This window comes from Pelodiscus sinensis, chromosome 2 (assembly GCF_052426305.1).
Source record: "Pelodiscus sinensis isolate ZL-2025 chromosome 2, ASM5242630v1, whole genome shotgun sequence".
NCBI lineage: Eukaryota > Metazoa > Chordata > Testudines > Trionychidae > Pelodiscus > Pelodiscus sinensis.
The window spans coordinates 228,292,094-228,303,736 of record NC_143053.1 but is presented as its reverse complement, the minus strand read 5'-3'; the positions used below and the strand labels follow the sequence as shown (position 1 = coordinate 228,303,736).

The 11,643-nt window shown below is 39.0% G+C and overlaps 1 protein-coding gene across 1 annotated transcript in view; it reads right to left on the bottom strand.

The window, feature by feature from the left end:
* Nucleotides 1-1,755: 1,755 nt before the first annotated feature.
* Nucleotides 1,756-11,643, bottom strand: part of GAD2 (glutamate decarboxylase 2) — a 58,816-nt gene continuing 48,928 nt past the window's right edge. The window contains exons 14-16 of the mRNA XM_075922541.2: nucleotides 9,710-9,817; nucleotides 8,712-8,801; nucleotides 1,756-4,564 (exon numbers count right to left, since the gene is read on the bottom strand). Of these exons, the coding sequence (XP_075778656.1) occupies nucleotides 4,391-4,564; nucleotides 8,712-8,801; nucleotides 9,710-9,817 (372 nt within the window). The 3' untranslated portion in view covers nucleotides 1,756-4,390. The remainder of the gene's footprint in view (nucleotides 4,565-8,711; nucleotides 8,802-9,709; nucleotides 9,818-11,643) is intronic.

Here is an 11,643-nt window from a genome sequence, read left to right as displayed (position 1 = left end):
CCCTGTCACTAAGTTACAGACATGAAAATTGCCATTCTCAAGCAAAAAAAACCTTCAAAAACAGGCAGCTATGTGAAACTGCTAAGCTGGAATTCATATGCAAATTTGACATCATGGGACTGGGTCTGACTAGAGAATGGGAATTGCCCTTTATGACAGTAAGAACTTTTCCCCATTATGTATTCTTATCTTCTTATTCACATTCACCCTGTTTGAATTAGCTCTGATGTAAAACTCCCATTTCTGTGTATCAACTATCTGTACATTTTTCTTTCGCTTCATGCATCTGACGAAGTGAGTTGCAACTCATGAAAGCTTATGCCATAATAAAATTGTTAGTCTTTAACAGGCTATCAGATTATTTAATGTCAGAACTGACTGATTCTGTATTGCAATGCTTATTGCAGGGGCGGCCAACCTGAAGCTTGCGAGCTGCATGCGGCTCTTCCCACCCTGCCCTGGGTGCAGCTCGCAAAGCCCCCACTGTGGCTTGAAAGCCGCCCCGTGGCCCCCCAAAACGGCTCTCTCCTCCTGGCTTCCTGTGTTGATGTGGGCAAGGGAGCCATCCGGCACAGCCATAAGAGCTGCAGAAATAAAGATGGTGGCTGGCGGTGGGAGCCTGCTGTGGCCAAAAAGCCTCAATACGCATTTAACTGTGGTTTCTTAAAGGGGCAGACCCTTTTTATGCGACCTTTTTTGTTTGTTTGTTTGACCAAATGCTACTGGGAGCGCCTTTTAAAGGGGCAAAAAGGGCAGTCCTTTTTTCTTTCTTTTTTTGCTTGATAACTTTGCCCTGTCTCTTCATACTGGATCCACAGCTATCTTGGCTCTTTGCCCAGAATGGGTTGGCCACCCCGGCTTATTGTATACTTATTTATACATGAGGAAAGTATCCGCAAATTGGGTGTAAAATGCTGCTATTCCAATTTGAATGCATTTTACACCCATTTTGCATTCACTGTATACAGGCCCAAAGACTAAATGATTTAGCTTACTGACATAATAAGGTTGTCTGAGTAAAAACAGTAAAAATTAATGGAAGAGATCAGGATCTGGCCCATGATCTGGCAAAAAGAAAATAGCTTCAAGCTCATATAGAGGAGAATTCACAATCTCACTTTGGCAGCATTGTTTGTCTTTAGTATCCTTCTTCTACCCTTCCTTTGTCCTATCCATAACACAAAGTATTTAGGATGTTCAGAATGTCTGTTTTGTATCCAAGAAGTCACCCAGTGTAATAATGGGGTTTTGTGGAAAAGTATAGAAGAGGCTTGAGCCATTGAAAATCAAAGATTTATGTCCAACTACATGCACTTTGATACAATTATAGGTCACCATTATTTAGGGATAATGACACGTATAAAAAGCCAAACAAAAACCAAAGGGCAGCAAATGCTGATGTTTTTATAGGGGAAAAAAACGCATGTGTAAGAATAATGATAGCTGGAGCCACTGTGGTAATGATCAGATAAAGGAAGGGCAGCAGGCATGTTTCCATGTAGATACTAATATATGACTCTTTTTATCTCAAGAGGGTCTGACACCGGATTTCAATTATTTTGCTAGGTATTGTACATTTAATAGGGGTCTTATCAATTAAATTCAGAAAGAGTAACCAGAAGAGAGTTAGCTAGAATATCATAATGTCCCTGGCTCAGAGATGACATGACAAATATGCCTTCTTTCTGTTCACAGTAAACATTGAAACCAATAATCAACAACAACAACAACAACCCCATATAGATACAACATAGCCACATTTTACACTTTTTATTTAGGTTTAGATCAACAACACAGAAAATACTTTGGTCAAACACAAGAAGAAGAGGTTGCCATGTAGTTCTTTCTGGCTGCAATAAACACGGTAACATGGAAAAATGCTGGTGTCTTCATGAAACACTGAATGTATATCTTGGATTGGCACACAGAACTAATAAATACAATGTTTGTAGATAGCATTTGAAAACAGACTTGCACATGCAAGATGTAACCAGGCTACTGCTCACCTTCACCATTGTCCCTGTACTATTTTTACACTTAATTCTTTGTCCCCCATTTTCTCAGCCACAAACAATACAATTTGCTCCTCTGCTCAGCATTTCAATGACCACAGTTGGTAATTTTGTGACCTGCTTGGATAAGGTTGCTTTAGTCCAGAATTGGTATCTGCTTGAAAGGTTTAATTGAAATATCATGCATTGTAAGTTGCAGTGGGTCACCACCACGGTGAGGGGACTGTTGGTCTTGTAAGCTGATCATGAGAGAATATTACTGAGCAGACATAGTATAGGGACTTGTGTGTGAATGCAGCTCTTACAATACCAAGAGTCAATAGTACTACTGCACAAAGAAAGACAAATCAATAGTATATTGTACAAGCTTGGTCAATAACACAGGTTGATTTGCAATACTGTACAGTTTTAATCTAAAGTGCACAGCCTCAATCTGAGGTGACAAACATACTATCAATATAATAAAGGCAACACAATTACAGACACAATTTATCTCCTCTTCTTACATCACAGCCTCATGACATTACATTGAATCAATACCCCATTTATGTATTTTAGGTCAAATTAAACTACACTGCACTAGTTTTCTTCAAGTATTTTAGAGAAAGTAAAACAATCTTGTTTTACAAACAAAAGTGGCCACGTAGATTCCAGTCAAAGCTACAACCAAAACCTAATTAGGGTTGTACATAGAACCAGATCGGAACCATTAAATCCTGATCCAAGCTCTTCCAGATTTTCAGGAAGAGGAGGTTGAATCTCAGTTTTCTCTAGTGTTGAAGAATGATTCAACATATCTGCTATACAGGATTTAGCACCCATGACTTCTGAATGGGTGTGCATGACTATATCGTGACTGTGCTATGAGTATCTGGGCATATCTCAAATCATTATACTAACATTTCAATTAAACTCCACGTAAAGCTGGTTGGTAGATTTAATTGAAACACTTTTTTATCTGAAAAAGCCATTTTGAGCAAACTGACGTTTTCACAAAGTTGTACTGAGAAAGATTTCCTGTCCCGGCTCTCCCCCCCCCCCCCAAAAGAATTTCCAGAATTTTCATTTTGGGGGAAATTGCGAAAGCATTTGTTTTTGTTCCAATTCAAAATAACAATTTTCAAGCTTTCCTGTGAAACTGAAATTCTGAATTTCCACCAGCTCTCCCCCAATGCCAGGAGTGGGTTTACAGAAATTATTGTCATGAGGGAAACTCAGATTTCACCATGACATGAGCATCTGACTTAAGATTCCCCTCTTGAGACCTTCACATATGCAAGAAGTCCTTATTCACCCAATTAGCATTATGCCAAATAGTTTTCCTAGGATCGGGGTCTTAGAAAATTTGAGTCAAATGTAGTTTTCAATTTATGTATATCTCTAATGAATCAATCACTGTTTATAAAGACGCTTGTGACACTAGTATTTAGTCTAAAGTGTGTCCCTTTTTGGATGGGCTGTTTATAAGTAAAAGAAATAAACCAGAAAATTTAACCATAATTCAGACTTGGTTAGGACTGTGTATTGATTGTCCATTTGCTTAGTTTGGGAAACATATTTAGGAATAATAACATCTTATTGTATTGTAATAGTTATAAGAGTTTTTAAGAGCTGCAGTAGTTGTGAGGTTTTGCAGTGCTTAACCCGAGAGATGCACAATCCATATGACATATAGAAATGAGGCACTGTACCTTTTAAGAATTTATGTGGGCTTATGGTTCAAAATAAACTTTGTAGATATTGGATGCGCCTCCATTAAAAGAAAAAAAAAATCTTCTTTAGTTTTCTGTTTCTGCCCCTGCATTTTTATAACCCATATAAAATAAAAATCTATAGTGTACAAAATAGGATATTTTAATATATATATATATATATTTTCTTTTTAAAATTATATGTATTTAAATACATTTGACATGTTGCTATAGATAAATTAGAAATTCTGTGCTAAATCTAAGAAAAAGGCAAAATATTTTCACTTTTAAACCTAAAGTTTGTTTACTTTATGCATCTTACTGCGCCCCCAGTTTGTTTTTGTCATCATTTGGGGCAAATTTGGCACCACTCAGTCTGACTACTTTTAACCTAAAATATTTATTTACTAACTGTATTAAAATTTTGGGGAAAATTGTAAGTATCTTCTGTTATTTCTTATATCTGTTTGAATGCAGCCTTTTGTGTATCTAATTACTAAAGGGGTATTCTAAAACTCAAGAGAAGATTTAAAAGGAGCATGTTTCTTGATTTTAAACTGTACTCTACTTTGACACCACAATATAGAAATAGATTTACTTTAGAACAAACTACAAATACATTCACACAGTTTGTGACAACTTATTTGTCTGTTGAGAGGTTCTGGACTAGACTTATAGACCAGATTATTATAAATCTTGTCCCAGACGCTCTATTTCCTCAATCAGGAAATCAATGTCATGATGAGTAGCTGCTGGGTTTGATATGACCATACGGAAGAAATTCACTTTGTCTCCCAGGGGTTGATAGCTGACCATAGTAGTTCCATATTCCATCATTCTGGCTTTTATCACTGGGGCCACCTGCAAAGGCATGGTAAATAATTATTTCTAATTCTAGATTTTTTTTAATAAGAGAAGAAAGCTAAAACAAAACAACAAAAAAGCCCATTATTGGCCCCAAACTAATAGGCTGCGTCTAGACTGGCAAGTTTAAACTGTTTAAACTGTCCGCTTGATTTTGCGCAAGAGCACTGATGTTCTACTGTCCGAAATCAGTGCTTTTTGCTCAAATGCTTTGATGTTCCTGTTTGGGCAAAAGCCCTTTTCTGGAAATGCTTTTGCGCAAAAGGGCCAGTGTAGACAGCTAAAAACTGTTTTGTGCAAAAAAGCCCCGATTGCGAAAATGGCGATTGGGGCTTTCTTGCGCAAAACTGCGTCTAGATTGGCACGGACGCTTTTCCGCAAAAAGTGCTTTTGCGGAAAATCATCCGTGCCAATCTAGATGCTCTTTTCCGCAAATGATTTTAATGGAAAAACTTTTCCATTAAAAGCATTTGCGGAAAATCATGCCAATCTAGACGTAGCCATATAGTACAGAGTAAACTGATCAATTTATAAATTGGAGAGGGCACAAAAAAGAGCCATGTGAATGACTAAAGGATTAGAAAACATGCTTGATAAGATGCATGAGCTCCATCTAGCTTGACAAGGATAATGTTAAGGGGTGAATTGATTAAAATATCTACATATCTATATGGGAAACAGTGTTCCCTGTAATCTGAGCATTTGGGCGGTCACCCAAGAGAGATTCAAATGCCTGCCAGATGATTAGCAGAGCATCTAGAGTGCCCACAGTTGACAGCATCTGTTTCTACAGGTGGTGCACATCTGCACACATCTTGGTGCAAAATTTATTCTGCATATGGATGGAAAAAATTAGAGGGGAACACTGATGGGGAACAATGATTCAATAATGGGCTCATCCATCTAGCAGAGAAAGGTATAACATGATCCAATTGCTGGCAGCTGAAGCTAGATAAAATCAGATTGGAAAAAAGTGGTAAATTTTCAATAGTGAAAGTAATTAATGCTGGGGATAATTTACCAAGGGCTGTGGTGGATTCTTTGTCTCTGATAATTTTTAAATCAAGACTGGATATTTTTCTAAATGATAAGCTCCAGGAACTGTTTTGGGAAAGTTTTATGACCTGTGTTATATAGAAGGTCACACCGGATGCATCTGGTCTTGGAATTTATGTCTCTATGAAAGTACTGCATCAAACAGGAATTGGTGGCATTAAACCTTATTGTGCTCTTATTGCAATCAATGAGAGTTTTCCACTGCCTTTGGCTCTAACTCACCAAGATAGCCATTAGGTTTGGTCGATAATTTTTCATCAAAACAATTTGTTACCTTTTTTGTCTGAAAATTGGATTTTCAACTAAATAGACGTCTGCTTTCCAAGGGAAAATTGAATATTTAATTGAAAAAGCACATGACTGAAACCCAACAAGTTTGTGGTATTCAGCTGAAAACTGAAATATTTTGTCCAAACTCCACAATATTTTTATTTAGATATGCCAATGCAATGCCTTGGGAGAGGTGAAGTTTGGTTACCTCATGTCTCCATTCTTCTCCGTGAGGTAGGCTTCCCAGGTAGATATTAATTCCCATGATGCACTGTGGCCATGGGAATCCCAGGATGCACTGCCTCCTCTCACCAGCTAAAGAGATCAAGGTGCACCATGGGAGAAGTAGTTGGACCAGGGAGACCAGCCTGTAAAGGACCTTGGTGAACTTTAATTCCTATGTGCACTGTGCAGCACTTCCAAATCAAAATATTTCCATTTTTGCTGAAATATTTTGGATTTTGATTTTTCATTGAAAAGTCTAAATTTTCAATGAAAAACTTCAGGTTTTTTTCATTGTTGTAAAAAATTGATGGAAAAAAAAATCATTGTCAAGATCATTTCCATGATGTATGCACATGTCTAATTTCAAGTATGTGAGTCCCATTGACTTTTGGTAGGGATCCAGGCAGAAGTGCAGGTAAGTGCCCAAGATTGTTTGACCATCTGATTTGTCACCTTCCCATTTTCGGTAAAAACAACAGGGGTTAACTTTACATGTATCAGAAGACTTTACAGGATATTGCCAAGGCAATCATGACATCTTGCAAAGACACACACCCATTCTTTAGAAGTATAGATTAAAATTAAATAGCTCAAATGGCTCAGAACTTTTCTAACCTGTGCGCTAACCACACACCGTATTGCTGACCAGTGCAATTAACACTATCATTTTCTGCATAATCCTTACACATTTTGTAATAATTATTTTCCCTTTGTTTTCATAAACTAGACCTACACCACAAACCAAATTTAAGCCTTTTGTCATATTGCCACATTTGGGGGCTCACCAATTGGAATTTAAATTCTTAACACCAAGGGCAACCTGGTTCAAATAAGCACCATATAGAAAAGCCACCAAGAAAAAATAAACACAACATATAAGTCACACAGAACAGCACTTGGGTGAACTAAATTATGGGCACATTTTATAAACCCATAAACCATTAGAACGAAACCATTAGAACATAATATAAGAATGGCTATACTGGGTCAGACCAAAGGTCCATCTAGCCCAGTATCTTGTCTTCCAACAGAGGCCAATGCTAGGTGTCCCAGGGAGAATGAGAAGAACAGGTAATCCTTCCTCTGTCACCTTTTACAGCCTCTGACAAACAGAGGCTAAGGACACCATTCCTACCATCCTGGTTAATAAGCACTGCTGGGTGAATTTATCTAGTCCTTTATCTAGTTATCTAGGTCTATCTAGTTATCTTTCTAAGTATCTAGTTCTATCCATGAATGTATCGGTTCTTTTTTGAACCCTGTTAAAGTCCTGGTCTTCACAACATCCTCTGGCAAGGAGTTCCACGGATTGTGCGTTGTGTGAAGAAAAACTTCCTTTTGTTTGTTTTAAACCTGCTAACTATTCATTTCATTTGGGACCCCTAGTTTTTGTGTTATGGGAAATGACCTTGAAAGAATTCAACTGACCTCTTTTTATTGTTGTTGCTTGCTTTTCCAGTTTATAAAAAACATAACTAGATACCTACCTCCAATGCTCTGAGTGTCCTGCCAAAGAGATTTCCTAGTGGACCACCTCTCCATCACAGTCTTATCCTGGATACCACAACATCCCCATGACAACTTATGTGGAGAAATAACACTAAGAAAGTCTTTGTGTGCTTTCAACCCTCTTTAAAGAACCAAGTATTTTGGCCTTTTAATAATCACTTTTTCTATGTCTAGACTACATCCCTCTGTCAAAAGAAGGATGTAAATGAGCCCAGTCGAAAGTGCAAATGAAGCATGGATTTAAATATCCTGCACTTCATTTGCATATTCGCATCCGATCGCTATTTCGAAAAAGGGTATTTCGAAAGTGAAACCACAGTCTAGGCGTGGTTCTTTCGAACCCCCCCCCACCCTTTTTCAAAAGAACCCATATGCCTCATTTTTTCAGGAGCACGTGATCTTTCGAAAAAGGGTTGTTTCACTTTCAAAATACCTTTTTTCGAAACAGCAATCGAACACAAATATTCAAATGAAGCCCAGGATATTTAAATCTGTGCTTCATTTGCACTTTCGATCTGGCTCATTTACATCCCTCTTTCAACAAAGGGATGTAGTCTAGACTTGCCCTTTGTCTGCTCTTGCTCTTCACTTCATTTCACTTCCCATCGCTCTGCACAGAGGCCGTCCAATTCTCCTCATCCTACTCCCATGGATAGACTCCAGTTCTCATTTTTCACTCTCTCCTACTCAGCAATACCTTCTGGCATCTCTAGTTCCTAAATATGGCTGGCTTCTTTTCCTTATTTCCAGATCTTTTTACAGGCCTTGGGTCTCTTTGGAAATTGGAAGCAGGAGCAGCAGTTAGAATCATGTGACCTGCCAGAACTCTTCAGAGCACTACCAGGTGCCCTGCAGACTGCAACTTGAGAGAGCCATTATATTAGAGATGAGTTTTATACACAAAGATTGGATCCAAATTTGGTTTGAACTTCACCAAACTTGGGTACTGAGGGGTTGTTATCTGAGATTCTTATGTAAGCCCATCTCTAATATTTTGAAATATTCACAGGGACAGGTATCTTTGGACTTTATTTTGATGACATGAGTATTCCAAGCATACAACGAACCAACATATCTTATTTACCTTCAGAAGGCGGTTCATTCTTTCTTCATTGTCCTCCATGCTGCGTAAACTGGGAGGTATATACCAGAAGCAGACATTTGTGTGCTGAGGCTAAACACAGAATAATAGTGATTTGCACAGCAAGAAATGTTTATAATATCTCAATCGCAATTAATTCCATGCCTTTCCCTCCTCTCATACATCATGGTGTGACAGCAATTATTGGCTTTCATTACTGTATACCACAGAGAGACATCATCATTATTACTGCAATTTAGACAATTTAACTCAAAGAAGACACATCCAGCTACACATTGCTCAGTGTGCCTATGCATTTGTCCCCTTCAGAGAAGCATCTGGATTCTATAGGTGCTGTCCTTTCAAGAGGTTGCATGGAGTGTGGAGTTAATGCCTTAACCGAAACAGGTGCCAACAGTAGATGACCTAGTTAATAGAGCATCTGGCTAATTTGATTTTGTTGTGTGACTGCATAATGTATAACTGGACCTATTGGTGAGACTCAGAGGTGAGTGTGAGATGGTGTAAATTAGATTTGCTTCTACTCCTTGAAATTCCCTGGTGCTCAGTTAGACTTCCTTAGAGTCCATTGAGCTCCATTATTAATGTGAGAGAATAATGGAGTCTACATTAGTTGAACTTACACAACCAGAAGACAAAAGGTGAAAAGTAGAGGTGGTCTGTTTTCCTGACTTGTCCACACAAAGACTTAGTGCATGCCAAGTTGGGGTGTGAATCTACAGTGCACTAGCTTGTTATTCACAGACTGTTTTAATCTGTTTTAAAAATGGGCTGTTGAATTTCACCTGGGTGATACAAGCTGCAATACTCCACACCGCTGCCTCATTTCACTTGTCCCACAATGATGGGAATCATAAGCAGTTCCCTTTGTAAGGTGCATATTTCTGGATCCTCCAAAACCAGATTGCACTGTGAGTAGCATCACAACTCTGTGATAAATGTACCACATATTTAAAGCCACAGTAAGTTAGACTACATACCTTTCCATCAAATACCATTTCATAGCCTTCTCTGTTCTTTATTTTATTATATAGATATTCCGCAAGGTCCAAGCACTTGTCAATTTGTGCTTCAAATCCTGTAGTCCCCTTCAAAGAGAAAAGACGACAACATTTTGTACCTCTCTGTATTCTGAATTGCTATCGTGTCTGGAATATGTGATCCTGGCTAAAGCAACGATGCAGGTCACTTCTCTGAGGTCTATCTTGGAATGATTAAAGACCTGACCCTGTGAGGTGCTGTACATCTCCTTATTTGCTCTAAACAGCTAACCCAGCTCTAGATATATCCATCTGATTTCTATAGAATAGACTGGTGATATCAGTCCAGTTCCTAATGAGCCACTATCACTGATGGGAACATTTGTGGGAGGTCTCTGCAGCGAGGCTATGGATTGGAAAGCGTGGACAGGCCTGCTGACTAGGTGGGGGCAAAAGTGGCAACTGCCCCACAGTCCAGTGATTCAAAAGGGCTCCCCTGCCACCACAGGGTTCTGGGCTCTTTAAATTGCCACGGGAGCTGCGTGATGTGCTCCAGAGCCCTGGGCAGCACGCTCCAGGCAGTACTGAGGCTCCTCAGCTCTGCCTCTGCTGGGGGAATGGAGCCTGCCTCTCCCCTCTGCCTTGCCCAGGGGCCTGGTGAGGCTGTTGGCTCACTGGCTGTGGAACATATACTATACGGGTGTACCTTCTTGGTCAGGGTTGAGTCACATTGTAAGCACGCGGGGATGTTTGCACTGCTTTTTGGAGAGAGGACTTTAGCCTGCAGGGGAGGCAATCTAACACAAAAATCACCTAGAAAATGTAATAATAAAGTAAGCAGCTTGATTTCTCTTCAGCATGGCCATGTTTTTTCTCTCCTCATTGCTACTCACTAAAGGACATTAATGTGAAATTGTAATCTTTGTTTTTAGGAGCTTTTGTTTTTCCTGCTGCTTCCTCTCTAGCTCAAGTCTGTTGGGACACCATAATCATTCTGCAACACCCAGCTAATCTGCGATGCCACTAACCAAGTGCCATTATGGCTTCAAGTCAGGAGAAAAAAACTGCAGGAACAGACTGTAAACATTGAGCCTATGTTAATGTTAAATAGAAGTGGGAGATGGGGAGAAAAATAGTCGAAGAAATATGGAAATGATCTGGCCTTTAAAAAATGTTTATAAACAAAAGTCCATGCAGCACAAATCAGATTTAGCAAGGCTGCTCTGGCGCTGCAAAGCAGACTTAAAACCACTTTAAGTGGTATTTTGGACAGAGGCATCCTATTGCGGTGCAGAGTGAAGCATAGGGGGTGTTGCCAAAGAAAAAGGGATGTGGCTAGAGTTATCTTGTTCTCTTAGGGCCCCTGCTGTTACAGAAGCTTCTTGGAGGCTATTTCAACTAGCACAATTGGAAAACAGCCCTGAGGCTTCTACAAGATGCCCCTTGTGACTAGGCCAGTGCCTCATGGCTTGAGGATCAGGGAGTCACAAAGATGGCTTGCATATCATTTTGCAGGCTTTTGGTGACAGTCCCAAAGAGCTGTCCAGAATGTGTTTCAGAATTTGAATAAAGAATCTAGGGTCTTTTAAAGTCCCTTTTTTATAGAAACAATGCAGTCAACTGCAATGAACAAGCCTGGAACAGTTGGGCATAATCATATGAATTCATACATAGAAGTATTTATTGAGCAATAGTACACAAAATGATTCATGAATCAAAATGAACCAGAACTTTCAGATTTTAATTATTGTGCCCAGAATAACAAAATCACTTTGGTGTTTTCATGGTATAAAGTGGACCCTGGTGTGTTAGTCAATTATTTATCCCATTTAGTTTTAGAATTTAATTAAAATAAAAAAAATCTTTGTGTTTCCAGAAACATTCTGGCCTGATTACACTTCCATTTAAACATAATATTTATGGTGTTAGACTGT